Consider the following 16,550-nt stretch of genomic DNA (forward strand, 5'->3'; position numbering starts at 1 on the left):
CACACCTTGTGGCTAAATAGACGAAGAACATGAGCAATCACAAAAGATGGTTCAATGAAATGAAGATATATGCATGTATATCATATATAAAAGGCATGTATCATTTCATTCAGTGGGGCTGACCTGCTGGGCTGGGCCGCCAGGACCATGTCGATGGTGTCCACGCCCACGCCCATGATGTGGACCACGGCCTGGCCCGCCTCTGTGTTGGCCAGGCTGTAGATGCACAGGGACTGCAGCGTGGGAGTGCTGCGGGCAGAGACAGGTGGGAACATGAATTCAGAGAACAATGTAGAGATCTGTGTGAAAATGTGGGTCTAATGCATTAGACACACATTTTCACACCGTAAAATGTCCCCAATGAACCACAAACTAATGTCAACGCTACATGGAGCATCTGTTAGAAACAAAGCAGGTCACCGAGCAGGTGTCATTGTACCTGCCAGCGTCCTCCCCCTCAGGACTCAGGTTCAGAATGGCATGGACCAGCTCCAGGATCAGACACCCTGGACCAAACGCAATACATCAACATTAAAGCATTCACCAGCGTTATAAAACGCCTATTGCTGATTGACTCCCCAGGTCATATTATACTGTTATGTGTAGTATTTCCCTTCGCCGCAGCTTAACTCAATCTCTTTAGACCGGTGGTTCTCAAATGGAGGGTCACGACCCAAAAGTGGCTCGCTGACTTTTTCTTAATGAGCCGCAGAGTGTGGGGTCAGATAATTTAAATAAATAAAAGCCCAAAACAGTGAAAACAGCCGGTTTGGTTACTAAGTACTACTGAGAGAATATCATATAATGTAGTTTAACAGTTATGCAGTTCCATTTTTAGCTTGTTCACCAGGATCAGCAGCACACATATTGTGATGTACATACTATCAGAAGTTTTTTTTTTTTATTGCTACAGTAATGTGCTTTGAATGGGTCTGGACTGAACCATGGGAGAAATAAGACATTCATCTGAGAACAGGGAACGGGGTACGTGGTTTATCACCATTTTGTAACAATGGCAATGTTTTTTAGGCTGTATAACTACTTTAACTCTACATCAGCCACTTCAAAGTCATGTTGCGGTGTTCATCTACAGTCGCCCCTCACCTATCCTCTCCCGGACTCCATACGTGTTGTAGCGCCACTTGTGGTAGGTGGGGAGCATCTCCTTCAGGACCAGCAGCACGCAGGGGATGAGACCCTTGTTCTGGGTGCTGCCCAGCTGACCCTGAATCACAGACAGAATGTATAAATACATAGAGATTACATTAACAAATTATTGTAGTGAGATCTGATATTGCGTAAAATATGGGGCCTTTTTGTAATGTTAACCTATCCACTGGTGACGTCACAAGTGGGAGTGTCCAACCAGATGGTGGATAGACGGGCCTACTAGTTGGTAAAGTCCACTAGGGAGGTGACAGAAAGGACCCATCATACAGCAGGGTGGACCCTCCCACTTGTGATGGTATTGACTCACTGGTGGCAAAGTAGGACCCCTTTAAAGAAATTAATAATAATCATTCCTGATTTTATTTGGAATAAAGTGCCCAAGTGTCAGTATACAGACTGCTGGGTCGTACCTTCACCAGGGTGGTGATGAGACGGAGGAAGGCGATGGTGACCGCGTATTCTCCCCTTGGCTGCTCGATCTGCACCAGCAGGTTGCCATAGTTACCCGCCTTCATGCCCTCAGCGCTGGGGAGGGGAGCAGATGGGTTTATTTTAGTACAGACAAACATGTACACCACAGCCCACAGTAGAGAACAGTGGAATTAGAAATGTCACCCAAAATAAATAACTAAATACATGAAAACACTGAGGGAGTTATTGTTATTACAGTTAAATGACAGCAGTTATACTGTAGCTAGCATTTCAAGATGAGCCAAGTAGCAGACATGTGGCATGGAGTCGTGAGCAGTACCTTATAGACTGGGCCATGCTGGTCAGCGGGGTGGAGGCGAAGGGGAGGAAGCCTGTGTGATGCAGACTGGACCACACCTGGAGGACAGCAGCACAGAGACTGAGTAGGCAGCAGCTAAGGTGGTTTCACATCATGTCTCACTAACCAGTCAGTGAATTAAATGTTCAATTGGAACACAAAATATGTTTTACCAGTAATTATTATTATTGGTCGCCACCATTGTACATTTGTAGCGATGCTCCCAGGGAATTTACCATTTGGGTGGGGTATAATTGGTGAATACGTTAAATATGCAGAATTGCATTGTGATCACTGAACTTGTTTATGATTTAAATATTATTTCCATACATTTATGTAAAATATTCAGTTTTACAAGTATTTTTTTGATTGTCAATTTATTTAGTAAACCGTTTTGTTTTTTTAACATCACACCTCTCTTACTATTTGGTACAAAAAAAATAAACATAGTTGGTGTGCCTCACTTTGTTTGAAGCACCAGTGCTATCAAGTAACCCGCTGAGTTCCATGCCCTGACAGGCTGTGGTGTCACAGAGCACCCACCTTCCCAGGGTTCCTGGCAGCCAACACGATAAGGCAGTTGACACAGGAAGCGATCACGGCTACTGGAGGGTTAATAACCGATGTTAACCTGAAAGCCACAAATGGAAAGAAAATAAAGGTCAAACCCTTTCAGCAACCAACCACTTCCCAGAGAGCACAAAGGAGGAGTCATGAGACGTGGACTAGCAGGCTCACCTCTGCAGCAACATATAAATGCGAGAGGTCAGAGGCAGCAGACAGTCCGACACGGTCCAGTCCGTGCTGATGATCTTATGGACCAGATCCAGGATGGGCTTCACTCGCTCACAGTGGGTGATAACATCTAGCATGGACACATGAAGAAAACCATGGCCGTCATATTCTCCATGGCAATGCTTGTATATATATTTTCAACAAGCAAAGATATACAAGATACAGGCAGACCTCAGACAAAAAAACACTGCATGCACAAGCAGTGCATTATTCAGCCTGTGACCAATCCGTGGGAGTCATTTTAACCCCAGGATCCTTTAGATTTCATAAACTAAGCAATATATTACCAAGTCATGAGAGGCAAGATCATCAACAGTCTATGCATATTGTTCATCAATATGTCCATGTATAACAGTATGACTCTATTCAGTCTTCAAAGATGGTAATGAATCTTTCTTCAAGAGTCGTCCATCCCCCAGGGCTGGTGTGAACGTGAGCAGTACCTGCAGTGGACACCACTGCTGGTGTGAAGGCAGGGCCATACCTGCGGTGGACACCACCGCTGGTGTGAAGGCAGGGCCATACCTGCGGTGGACACCACTGCTGGTGTGAAGGCAGGGCCATACCTGCGGTGGACACCACCGCTGGTGTGAAGGCAGGGCCATACCTGCGGTGGACACCACTGCTGGTGTGAAGGCAGGGCCATACCTGCAGTGGACACCACTGCTGGTGTGAAGGCAGGGCCATACCTGCGGTGGACACCACTGCTGGTGTGAAGGCGGGGCCATACCTGCAGTGGACACCACGTGCAGCAGCATCTCCACCTCACAGGTGAACAGGGTCCAGGCGCTGTAGGAGTAGTCCCAGCGCACCACGTAGCCCTGCTCCCCCGCCATCACCACCTGGCCCAGCACGCCCTGGGGCATCCGCAGGTTGGTCTGCCCGGAGCCTGAGGGCGGCAACAACCCCACAGACCAGTTAGAGTGGAACCACTTCCTCTACCACGCCTGGAGCCATCCCAGTGCGTACTGGAACGGAGGCCACTATGTTTTGCATTGTGTAATATGGTTATGCTGTTTGGTGGAAGCATTTCTGGGACACAATACCGAAGCATCAGGGCCCAAACCCAGAGGAGGACCAACAGTTTTTTCCCCCAAGCAGTCAGGCTCCTGGAGGAATCCACTACCCACAATCCTACCCCAAACACACTACAACACACTATTTAAATACATCTTTTTCTGTAATTTGCACAGCATTTTTGCACTAGAATCAACCGTGGCTGGTACCACTACCACTCAAACACTTTACTACACCTCATTACTTACTATTACTTATTACCACTATTTTAGTTTGTTATTATTACTTTATTTTATTATTATTTATTTTGTGATCTGTGCTGCTACTTATTTTTTCTTATCTTTATTTACTTATTATGTTATTCTACTTGTTGAGGAACCAAGCCTAAGATTTGTACTCTTGTGTAATTGAACAATAAGGACAACAATAATATGGAATAAAAGTAATAGTCTGATTTATCCAGAACAACTTCCAACGCATGGTGTGCAGTGTTTCCCACAGACCAGGTAGCAATGTGTGGCGGATTTGTTGACGGGGGGGGGGCATTATCGTTAATAGAAAATGCGGATCATTTTCTTTCTCGTGTGTCTCGTTTTTCGCCCGTGCCTAAAACCGCCACTGCTTATAATGCTAAAGCCCAGTTCAGACCAAAGACTACTTGCAACTCGCAACTCCTTGCGACGAGACGGGCTGAGACGTTCTAAAAACTGGGCAGTTCACACTGCTGCACCGGACGGCGATTAGTTTTATTTTGGTTGAGAGTAGGCTAGAGTTGCTGTGTTTCGCCATTCTCCACTACTTCTGCATTGTAGTAATTCGCTGGAGCTTAGTTTGTTTAGATCCCGCTAGTTGGATACATTGCATTCTTTCGTAGTGGCGACTTCTCGACTCCAAGGGAAGCTCGGCTTCACCTAAAATTTCGAAAATTAAATGGTCAGATATATACTGTTGTTAACATTTCATTGATTAAAAATGTGTTAGAACACGTCCATCTCGAAGACGAGTCCGTTCAGAATCAGCTGCTTATCGCAGGTCGACTGACTCGATTTCCTTCTCATACTTACGTGTTTAATTTGCGTGTGTTTAGACAGATGGGCACGCGCACCAAGCATCACCCACATTCATTCATTCTTTTAAACACTCACTCGCGGTAAAACTAGCCTATGTTTTCTCACGATCAAATACTCTTCAATCCTAAAAGTAATGGGCTTGTACACGATGTCTGGGTCAAGAACATATGTGTTTGCTGTACGATGTTTGCAGATGCATTGATTTAAAAGTAGGCCTACAACTTAACGCTGTATCAGCTGTTCTTTCCCAAATCATTTAACCAATCATTTACCCTAAAACTAGATTTTGTTTTGGAAGCCTGGAATATACTTTGCTCGAATGTATTATTGTTATTATTATTTTAACGCATGGCATAGCCTACTATACTTCATTCATGTTCATTCATGCAGCCCTATTCATACTACGTATGAATAATCTTTGACATCATAATTTAACATGCAAGTGTAGTGGTGCCTGGTTGCTGCGGGGGAAGATCAGCTTTGCGCCGGGTGCAAACTAGCAACGACACATGCGTCGGTGTAGAAAGTCAATTGCGCCGGGCGCAAGATAGGGCCCTTCTTCTGTTTGGCGCACATGGCTAATTTGCATACGTGCACAGGACTGTCGGAATGGGAACATGTCGGACTGGCAGCATTACGGGGGCGCGATTACGGGCTGGCGGAGTTACATTTAAAAAACGCGTTCAAGTAAAAATAAAAAAGAAAAGCGGAATCAATTTGTGGCGTATACAGACTGGAAGCAGGCCCAGACCCTTGGCAGTGTGTATCTGCTCTACAGCCGTTGCTCTAGACTGTACCGCCCATGGATGTAAAGACGTTCTCTTACCAAGAGGGTAGAGGAGTTTGGGGCTCTGTCTCCTCCAGAGTGTCTCGTCGTCCTTGGATATGATCTCGTTAGGCTTCTGCTTGTACACCTCCGTGTAGAAAGACATCTTGTCCAGAAAAGTGTACACCTGCCCCCAGATAAAGGAAAAAAATATATTGTTCACCGTTGTACATTTGCTTAGAAAGAAACCTGTCATAAACGGATGTGTACTTGTGTGTGCTACAAGTTCCAGTGTGTGAGGATGGACCACCTTCTTTACGGTGGACTTGTTTGACAGAAGTGCGGTGAGGAGCTGTAGCAGCGGCCCCGTCTTGTGAGGAAACATCCCCACAGCGCTGTCCAGGATCATGCCCAGGCCCATGTTGGGTCTCTGCATTGACAAAATCAGAAGACAACCGAGTGAATAATACCATTGACATGTGATTTATTTATAGATTTCACTGCGGGACTCACCATTTCCCAGAAGAGCTCTGCAAGACTCGGAGCAGAGAGCACCTCGCATGCAGCGTCAATCAGATGCTGCAGGAGCAAATTAAGGCTTTGGTCAGCAAGGACAATCAAGAGGGACACACACACACACACACACACACACACACACACACACACACACACACACACACACACACACACACACACACACACACACACACACACACACACACACACACACACACACACACACACACACACACACACGATTGCCTACTCTAGGTAGGGAGTCAGTCCTTACCCCAAGTGAAAGAGATCAAGTACCCCTGGGCACTGGCTCCATCTCTGGGGGGCACAAGTTTCTTGCACCCCCAACTTTATCTAAAGTTAAAGTTGGGGGTGCAAAAACCCCTCAATGTTGAAACGAAGTGAACCGGCAAATTTTCATCCCGTTAATCGAAGCAAGCGCTTTAGAACACTGCGCTGCACATTGGAACGCTGCGCTGCACATTGGAACGCTGCGCTGCACATTAGAACGCTGCACATTAGAACGCTGCGCTGCACAATAGAACGCTGCGCTGCACGTTAGAACGCTGCGCTGCACGTTAGAACGCTGCGCTGCACGTTAGAACGCTGCGCTGCACGTTAAAACGCTGCGCTGCACGTTAGAACGCTGCTCTGCGTGATAGAACGCTGCTCTGCGTGATAGAACGCTGTTCCTCTCTCCCCTCTCTCCCCCACCAATCGTTCTAAAGCATCGCCTATCTACATTCCTGACATACCAATGGTTGGCAGAACACCAAATGATTGACAGGTTGAATATGTCAGGGAGCAGGTCGGGCTTACAACCTCGTGTCAAGGACATACAAGAAGAGGCAATGTACGTGCATCGTAATGCCCACAACATCAATACAATCAGAGAGTCACCAAAGAGACTGACATGGTTTGACTCTTTCCGTAAGCCTGCAGGTGGGAACAGTTTGCACCCGCTTTGCCCCACCCGCTGGACGAGTGAGCAGTGTGAAGTCAGTTACTTCCATGATTTCTACATCTCTAAATTAGTGACTGAAATCAAATTAAGCTAGGCCTACTCTCATTTATTCGGCCATGCTTATGGAAAATAAGTGCACACCCCACCACTCGTAAAATGCATTTGTCAATTGATGGAACGGTTAAATCATACATCATCACAACCAAAATTGGAATAAATCAAATAAATTACAGATAAATAATAGTCATCCGTGAGGAACTGGGATTAGAGCCGCTGCTCCTCTGCTTAGAAAGGAGTCAGTGGAGGTGGTTCGGACCACATACGTCCGTCCCTTCAAGTATGCACATTTATTTGAGAGTAAAAAAAGAATTGTGTTAAAAATGAGACTCTGGTCAAGAAAGCCAACATAATAAATATGGAATACAAAGGGGTACTTCAGACATGAATGCCCGATGCTCCACAAGTATAATTCCAATAGTGGTTTCATTTAAAGCACCTTTATGGAGGTTGTAATGAACAACCTCCATGAAGGTTGTTCATTACCTTTATGGAGGTTGTAATGAACATATGTGAACAGTCGATTTGTTAGGTTTTAATCCATTTCCTTGGATAACTGGGTTGGGGTCCTGCCCAGCGAAACACTCATCATAAACACTTATGGATGAGTTGTTCCATCCCTACTCCTGCAGATCGGTACCTGTGGGCTGCCCAGGGTCTCCTCTTCAAAGGAGGTGATGACGAAGGAGAGGAGGCCATAGATGCACATCTTGGCAGTGCTGGCTGTACACTGTAGGGAGATATGAAAATACAGAAACATTTAAAGATTGATAAACCTGCACTATGCAACTCTTTTTATTAGCAATCTGGTGGCTTGAGTTGTAATTATATCTACATACAGTTCAGCCTATTTTATCAATAAGTCAATACAGTATTATTCAAACTCGATTTTCTAAAGGTGGGCAGGGAAGGCATTCCCTGGATGGATTGACTTGTGAAAACTTTCTAGTTCAGTATTACATAGGGCAGGTTTAAAGCATATTTAAATGCAACCGTTAACTGAGACAAAGGAAATGGTATGCATGTGGCATCTGAAAATAATCCATACTTAATAAAATACACACCTTGTCCACACTTCATTATGTTCCCATGCTACAAATGAGAAGCACCACTATAGACGCCACTCAATAAACACTGCCTTACATTGTTGCCTGAGACCCCCAGGCCCTGCAGCATGGTGGACAGGTACTTGAAGACGCCCAGCTGCAGGGCAGTGTTGCCGATCTTCCTGACGACGGGGCTGGACTCGTTGGGCTTCAGCGTGTGTCTCAGCAGCACCCAGGCCAGCAGCACCGGCCCGTGGTGGGGGATGTCTCCCAGCGTCAGCAGCAGCTGGTCCATCTCCTGGAGAACCGCAGCACACCGTTGGAGCCCAACCACTGCTAAATAGCCACTTGTTTACCTTTGCGTTTATACACTTTAATATACTGTGAAGTACTGGTACTGGGCCACTTTAGAATTTAGATTGTTTAAACCATCTGTTTTATCTGCCCTGTTTGATTTCACTTTAGCGTCTATTTTTGCACTTTATCCTGTGTTTTCCACTGCTGCTGGGCTGTTGTAACAAAGGGATTTATAAAGTTGTTATCTTATCTACTACCTCAAACCACATCTCATTAAACCCAGAACAGGTTTGAAACTTGTTACACCATAAGGGGGTTCACCCCAAAGGATGTGTGGTGTTACACCACTCTAGGGCTAGGGGTCAAGAAAGCCTCGCTTCACATTGTAGCAATATGGCTGCAATAGCTTGATTATACATAGTGCTTTGGTTACACTGTTTAGAGACATTGAAAATCGTTCTCGCTCATCTTCCTTTAAAGTGGTGGAGCAGAATGAATTAGCGGGAGCAGCCTTGACCTATCAGATACTTCAGTAGCTTCAACTAAGATGGGGATGTGTGAATGACCACAAGTTTTGTTTTCTAGTTTTGCACTAAAAGTAGTAAACCTAAACAAAATTTGAATCAGACCACAACGATGACTATTTGAGCATGGAATCCCTGGGATGTGTCAGTTTAACGACTCCTAGGATTCATTCAGTCTGCTTTGGGAGGAGGACTAACGACTCCATGCCCACCTTGGTGACCTCAGGGGTGCTGTAAAACTGGTGCTGATCTGTGCAGTCCTCCAGTGCACACTTGTGAAGGAAGTCGATGTCCATCCCTTCTACCAGGATCAGCGAGCTGAAGTACCTGCGGGCAGCAAACAAAACCACCATTGGCTACTTTACGATAGATGACGATGTCAATAACTTTTATCAAAGTTTCAAATCAATTGAATCTTACATACAGTTACCACATTCAGTTACAAATGCAAGGCTTCAAACACATAGTGCAGGAAGACACATTTAAAATCAATTAGAGAGTTCCGAAGCTTGTCCCAGATACAAAGTAGATAAACATGAAGCCATCTCACCCGATGCGGTCGACCAGGGTGTCCATGCTCTTGTCCACCAGGTGTCTGTTGGTCTGCCTGAGGCCAAAGCCCTGCTCCTTGAACAGCTTGGTGAAGCTCAGCAGGTCGGTCGCACTCATCTCAAAGTAGGCGTAGTACAGGAACAGGATCTCCAGCAGCAGAGACTGCTCTCGGAGACACTGGCGGAACCACCGCGAGATCTGCCTCTCCGTCTGAAACATTTGGATAGTGGGTTGTATTTATTCGTACATAGTTCATTACATGCATTTTATTCATGTAATTAAATGTTGGCATCTGGGCAATGGGCTAACTCTACTGTGTCCACTTTGTCCAAGAAGTTAATACTAAACAAAGTGTCATTATGAATCATGTAATCAATGTAGTAGTTTCCACCACGCCTTGGTTTGTTGTGTTCTCACCATTAGATTGCCATGGGTCTCCCATGTTGGAGCCTCTGCTTTGAACAAGTTCTCAAACTGTGACTTGTAGTTGGCCACTAGGTCCTTCTCCAGTTTATTCACACAGCTAGCATACTCTGCCTTCAAAGACACAGAGAGACAATGGAAAAAAACCTCATTCAATTCATACCAAACTGAAGATGTTAGCTGGTGTTCAGACTGGAGTTATGCTGCGTTGTGTATTCATGACATATCTTACTTTGTAGGGATGTCTTTCATCCTGAAAGTATGTCAATAGGAGTAGGACGCACCGCAGGAGACACACTCTCTCCTCAAAATAAAAGTCTGCAATCTGTGGATACAAGATACATATCCATGGTTAACGGTTGACACACTCAATCAACACGGTAACTAAGGACGAAGGAACGGGCAGTGTTGGGAAGGATACTTTAAAATGTATCCAGTTACAGAATACATGCACAAAAATTTAATATATTCCATTACCTCACTCAATCTGAGTATTGTATTCTGAATACTTGGATTACTTCCACATTGAATTGCATTTTATAAGAATGCGGCATCAAATCCTGCTTACTAAACAGGCCTATTCTGGTATGTTCCTCTGTTCCAACTGGCTGAATGTGTTGGGCCCAAGTCTCCCTGAAAATGCACTAAGTGATATAATTAGCTGTAGAGGAACAAAGACTATAAGAAAGAAAGAAAGAAAGAAAGAGAAAATTGGGCGTATTCACACCAGGAGAGTACTTAGTATACTCTCTTTGATCCAGACCAAAATACAATGTTTATTTTTTGGTTTGGTGCAGTTCCTTTTCACATTGCAATTTTCACAACAGTCCACAGAATTTAACAAACCCACTTGTGTGAAAAGATTGTTAAATCATTGGACAAAAAGGTCTGGGGCGGGGTAAAGCGTTAAATTAAAAAAAGGGGTGAAAGTGCCGGTGAAAGTAAACAATCATGGATACCCAGCGTGATGTACATTGATCTGCGGACCGGTCGAACTCCTCTTCCCTCATCCTGGTGCTGAATGTGTTAAATGCATCTGCATTTTTATGTGTGTTTTCCAGCATACGTTTTATGTGGGCGTCTGCCCAAATATCCAATAGACATTCCATCTCCTCTTTACCGCATGTTGAGCCACGACTCATTTTCCGACAATGTGCTGTTAATCTTGGAGTTACCGCTAATCAAACAATAATTCCAATAATGCGCGCTGCTGAGCGGGTGCCTGTTACGTCCAAAGAGGCGTATGCTTTTTAGAACTGGATCGGACCGAGGTGCGTTCGCTTTCACATCTCAAGCGAACCGCACCAGGGTTCGTTTGGAAACTAACCGAGACCACCTCTTCAGGGATGTCTCGAACCAAGGGACCAAACTCGTTTAGTGCGCACTATTAAACGCTGTTGGTGTGAAAGCAAGAGAGTGAATAAACTCGTGAAACTGAGAAGTATCGACATATGTATTCCGTTACTCCCCAACACTGGGAACGGGGATACCGTGGGAGTGGTTGTCTTCACCACATCTTTGACTTTGAGCATATTGAACATTGCTCTAGCTTTATAAAGTTACTGTACACATAACTGTTTCCCACAGATTCACAAGTCCCTAAAGACTTGAGTCCAGTGTGTTTAGCGGTGTAAACCTGCTGAGGAGACAGGCAGCAGCACTCCTCTCTATAGAACCTTCGCTCGGTCGATATTTCCTGCATTGATTCAGAGTTTGCATGGAGAGGAGGGGACTTTCTTTTGTCAGTGTGTAGGTGAGGGACTGAGAATCAATGAGTTTCTCACAGACCTACAATCAAATAAGATTTTTACCCATTTAATAAAAATGTTCAATATATAGGAGATACTATCGATCGTGGATAGCATCCTTCTCTCATGTCCTGAGCCACTTGATGAAGGACCAAAGCATCGTAGTAAGCTAGAACACTATTGAAATATATCAACAAATTAGGTCTCCACAGGATTAGCGTGTTTCCCTAGCTTGGAAATCCAGACCCACATCTAGAAAGCTGTAGGGTCTGGCAACAAGTGATGAAAACGGCCCAACTCGAGGGGCGGCACCAAGCATGCATTTGAAAATATCACTGCACGCAATTGGATAACACTAAGACCAATCAGAAGAATACAAGGGGTGATGTATCCAGACCAGCGGAGCTAACCAATAGACTTGACATCCTATCAGTAAAACAGCAACACTTTTGGCCCGCCTATATAAGATACACCGATGTGATTTGTTAATGTTCTGGGCCAGGGCAATTGGGGAGTGAGTATATTGCTCATTCCCAGAGTGACTTGCTGAGCAAATTCAAATTGTGCTCTCGCAAGAACTCCAGGGTAGTGTTTCCCCAGAAGGTAGGGGGAAAGGGCATGTGACTCCATTGACATGCGAAAAAAAATTTAACAGACAGTGATAGTGAATGGATTTCTCTGGGTTGGATAATGCAAGTACACAACTAAAACCAATGTACAACATGGGTCGAGTCGTTTTGATATTTTAATGTAGAAATATTACATATTATAACTTTAAAAAGGGGCAACAAATCATTTGCCACACCCTCAAGGATTCTTCTGAATGGAGAGACGTGGTTGGCCTGTGAACACTTCTAAACATAGAAGCGAGACCAACGCTAATAGTCTATACACTGGCTCAGACACTAGTGTGGGACTCCCAACAACAAAGGCTCTTGGTTTTTTTCCTGTGGGCATCAAGTCTACAATTGAAACCTGCTTCAGCAAACTGCTTAACCCTTGTTCTTTAATTATAGGCTCCCGTTAACAACATTTACTAAACCGCCTCCATCACAAGAGCATCAGACTATAAGGATTAAAATAAGCTTACCAAGAAGACGATTTTAAACTAGATTTTATGCAATTCCATAAATAACATTTTTATGACTAGCTTCACCATCAAGTTGTTAAATGAAAGCCAGAACATTTCTGGTTGGGAGACAGCATCCTTTTATAAATAAAGTTCAGGTAAACATAATTTTAAATGCATATCACAATTACTTGATGGAGCATAAGAGTGTGAATGGCTTTAACCATGTATACTGACCTTGAGCAGTAATGCCTGGCTCTGTCTCTCATCCTGGAGAACCGACTGTAAAGGGAAAAGCATTACTGAAATTGGTTCTTATAATTATAAAAAAATATCATCCAACCTCATTAAAACAATATTCGCCAACAGAAGGAAATCCAAGGGATTATGTGTACCTTTAATGAATTACGCGTTCCTCTGTAGTCCTCTTGTAGGTAGCACTGTAAAATCTGCAAACTCTTTTCCTCATCAAGACCCTGAAAAGAAATAAACACCGGTGCATCTCAATTTAAATAATTCAGTTTAAAAAAGAAAACTCATATTATATAGATTCATTACACCCAAAGTGAAATGTTTTCATGAGCTTCCAGCTCATCAAAACCCAAAATTCAGTAGCTCAGAAATTTTTAATATAACATAAGAAAAAAAAAGAAAAAAAAAAAGAATACAGTAAAGTAGTCAGCCTTCTGTATGTAATTATGTTCTTGTATATGCAGTCAGTACTTGGTTGGGACTCCTTTTGCATGAATTACAGCGTCAATGCGGAGTGGCATTGACGAGTCCATCAGCCTTTGGCCCTGCGGAGGTTTTCTGGAAGCCCAGGTTGTTTTGATAGCGGCCATTGCTGGGTCTCATGTCTCTCATCTCTTGACAATACCCCATACGTTTTCTATGGGGTTCAGGTCAGGCAAGATTGCTGGCCAATCTCCCATGGTCATTAAAACAGGAATTGGTACTTTTGGCAGTGTGGTTGTGCCAAGTCCTGCTGGAAAATGAAATCAGCATCTCCCGAAAGCTTGTCAACAGAAGGAAGCATGAAGTGCTCTAAAATGTCCTGGTAGCCGGCCCCTGAACTTCGGCTTTGGCTCTCTGAAGTCCAGATTGAACCGCGACGTGGAGGAGAAAGGGATTGTACTCCCGGAGCGGAGCTGCCGGACTGCTGACGGACGGGGGAGCTCGGCGGCAGTCCAGCAGCTCAGCCGGACTCCCTGCTAGGCAGTCACATCTATTTTTGTATGGAATCTCCCTGCTTCTGTAATGCACGAACATCTCCGCTCAGTGCTCGTCCGCTGGTCCACAAAATCGTATCTATGCTCTGATTGGAGGGGGATGGGGAAGTGGGTGGTAATATGCAAATGTACCCCCCTCCTACATAGGAGGAGGTGCCGAAACTGACTCTCTCGTTTGGTAACTGTAGGCGGGGTACTTTCAGAAATGCATATCTCACTCAAAAAACCATGTGCAGACTTATTTCAAAGTTTGTATGCGTGTGGCAGCACCAGAGACCCAAAACAAAACCCCAAATCCCAGGAAAAATGTTTTCATAATATGTCCCCTTTAAGAATATATAAGTTGGTAAAACATTGATGAAAGTACATTATAACTCTAAAAGTGTAATAAATAAAATAATAATAATAAAATACATAGACAAAATAGAAAGTTAGATAGGACAAGCAACCCAAACTCACCAGTAATTTGCTGATCCTCAGTGAGAAGTCCTTCAGCGGCTTGGCCGCTTCCTTGTTTGCCTTCAACTTGGCCACAGCTGATGAACTGTATCGAAAAGGGAGGGAAAATACAACATTTAAACATTGGTATCTTAGTGTGTGGTTTGTGTGTGATTTGTGGACCACACATTCTTTAAGAGTTATACCTGGCTGGTTTGTAGTAGGTAAGCCCTTGATGTAGCTTTTCCCAGTGCCTGTCAAGCTCTGCCTCTATCTGCACCTATATTATTGAGGATGTAGGTCAGAGAGAGACAGCAGAATAAACAGAAGATGTTAGTTTACATTTATCAAGGATGACCAATGTGGCATTTTGAAGTGTCATAAAAGACTCCAAATGTTGGCGTTTCCCATACATCAAGTTGTATTTGTTTTTATTAATATTATTGTAAGTGCTCCTTACTGTACTCCCACTCAATTGTTATAGTGTCATTAAATTTTGAGGGGAAAATCCTGATGGCCAAAAGAGAAAATCCTGATGGCCAAAAGAGTTAACAGAAGTAAGGAACTCTTATTGGAAGGTGGCACAGAGGAAAAAAAAACTAACAGAGCACAGTTACCAATCAGAAATCTCTGGCCCACAGTTGGAATAGCCTATTAGGTTAGATTTTACGCTATGCAGTTAAAAAGCAGAAAGCAAAAACAAAACTACTTTCTCCTGTTTTCTTGTATCTGCAAGAGTCTATTTTGGTACCAGGACAATGAGAATTTGACTTATATTTGTCATTATTGTTTCTCATAAAAAAAATAATCAGGGAAAATCAAGTTGTTTCCTCATGTTTTAATCCTATAAACAAACTACCAAAACGTACACGGGCTCTTTAGCGGTTTGTTTTGACCTCTTCTTACAATAAAGCAGGATGAATGGGTCACCTTCATAGGTTTGGGTGGTGGGTGTCGAAACAGACCAACACATATGCATAAATGGAGACAATTGGACCATTCAAGATGGCCTGGATTGTAGGTTCAAAATAATAATAGAGAAAATCGATAAAGCACATACTGGTTCTCTCAATGCTGATCGACCCAGAAGAATTGTCCATAGCTCCCGACTACTCCTGTGAGAAAACATTGGGTTGGATCATGAAGGAATCATTTACTGTAATTATGTTATCAATGTTATCAAAAAATACGCTCTTCTGGGAGAGATTGGATATTCAGTTTTCTACAAATACCTATGGGCTGAATCTTAATCAAACAATTAAATGTTTACTGAAATGTATTTCATTTGAATGTCTCCCTGAACCGTAGTTCATGGAGTCAGAGATGCAAGAAATCACTAAATAATTGAAGAAAACGGTCAGTGATGATCAACAACGATGAGGCTCGGTTACGTCAAGCATTTAGTTAGAAACAAGTCATCTCGCTATACCAGAGTAGATGACTACACATGTCCTGTCTGCCCCACGTCGGACTACTGGGATACAGTTCATGAATTCCATATTTGAAAATAAACAACAGGACGTTATAGTGCAGTACTATAACGTATACCATGTGTTTGATCAAAGTAAAGCTGCAGCTCTTGTTCCGTTTGTGGACAGCTCAACTACGGCTACTCCCGTGGGTCGGAAATATCGGCCACTTTGTTCCATCTGAATACATTTATTCCACTTTTACTAAAGTTCTCAATACTTCCACGGAGACAGTTTGTTGGCTGTGATGCCTGCGGTGGTTGTTGTGGGTCGCGCTGAACCATTCAAACAGCGAGGCTAAGCTAAGGTCCCAGCGTGCTGCGGGGGGCCGGGGCTCTCCGCGGAGCGCTCCGCTACTTTAGTGAAATAGAGACAGCGACTTTGAGGTTGTGAACATCCGACGTTCTTTACAGTTGAGTTTCCCATTGCTAAGTTATCTGACAGAAGTCCAGGGTTAACTTAAAGTATATGGACTGTTACCTGACACACAAGGCCGCCTCCGCCATCTTGGGTCCCGCCGTGTGATTGGCTGAGCGTCGGGTTCCGGTTTCCAGTTCTCGCCGTGTGATTGGCTGAGCGTCGCCTCCTGTTTCCGCCGCGTGTCTTTGTCTGTTTCCTTTATGCTCACTAT

General features: G+C 44.0%; 1 protein-coding gene across 1 annotated transcript in view; it reads right to left on the bottom strand.

Moving 5' to 3' along the window:
- nup188 (nucleoporin 188) overlaps nt 1-16,431 on the bottom strand; it is a 31,105-nt gene extending 14,674 nt beyond the window's left edge. The window contains exons 1-23 of the mRNA XM_084483051.1: nt 16,400-16,431; nt 15,511-15,565; nt 14,657-14,730; nt 14,472-14,556; nt 13,179-13,259; nt 13,021-13,065; nt 10,199-10,291; nt 9,961-10,080; nt 9,542-9,753; nt 9,204-9,318; nt 8,268-8,468; nt 7,765-7,854; nt 6,101-6,166; nt 5,898-6,017; nt 5,648-5,774; nt 3,465-3,623; nt 2,678-2,804; nt 2,483-2,570; nt 1,922-1,998; nt 1,581-1,695; nt 1,105-1,225; nt 440-506; nt 124-249 (exon numbers count right to left, since the gene is read on the bottom strand). Of these exons, the coding sequence (XP_084339177.1) occupies nt 124-249; nt 440-506; nt 1,105-1,225; nt 1,581-1,695; nt 1,922-1,998; nt 2,483-2,570; nt 2,678-2,804; nt 3,465-3,623; nt 5,648-5,774; nt 5,898-6,017; nt 6,101-6,166; nt 7,765-7,854; nt 8,268-8,468; nt 9,204-9,318; nt 9,542-9,753; nt 9,961-10,080; nt 10,199-10,291; nt 13,021-13,065; nt 13,179-13,259; nt 14,472-14,556; nt 14,657-14,730; nt 15,511-15,565; nt 16,400-16,425 (2,390 nt within the window). The 5' untranslated portion in view covers nt 16,426-16,431. The remainder of the gene's footprint in view (nt 1-123; nt 250-439; nt 507-1,104; nt 1,226-1,580; nt 1,696-1,921; nt 1,999-2,482; nt 2,571-2,677; nt 2,805-3,464; nt 3,624-5,647; nt 5,775-5,897; nt 6,018-6,100; nt 6,167-7,764; nt 7,855-8,267; nt 8,469-9,203; nt 9,319-9,541; nt 9,754-9,960; nt 10,081-10,198; nt 10,292-13,020; nt 13,066-13,178; nt 13,260-14,471; nt 14,557-14,656; nt 14,731-15,510; nt 15,566-16,399) is intronic.
- Nucleotides 16,432-16,550: the final 119 nt, after the last annotated feature.

The sequence above is a fragment of the Micromesistius poutassou genome (assembly GCF_964030765.1).
Source record: "Micromesistius poutassou genome assembly, chromosome: 18".
In the NCBI taxonomy this organism is placed as follows: Eukaryota; Metazoa; Chordata; class Actinopteri; order Gadiformes; family Gadidae; genus Micromesistius; species Micromesistius poutassou.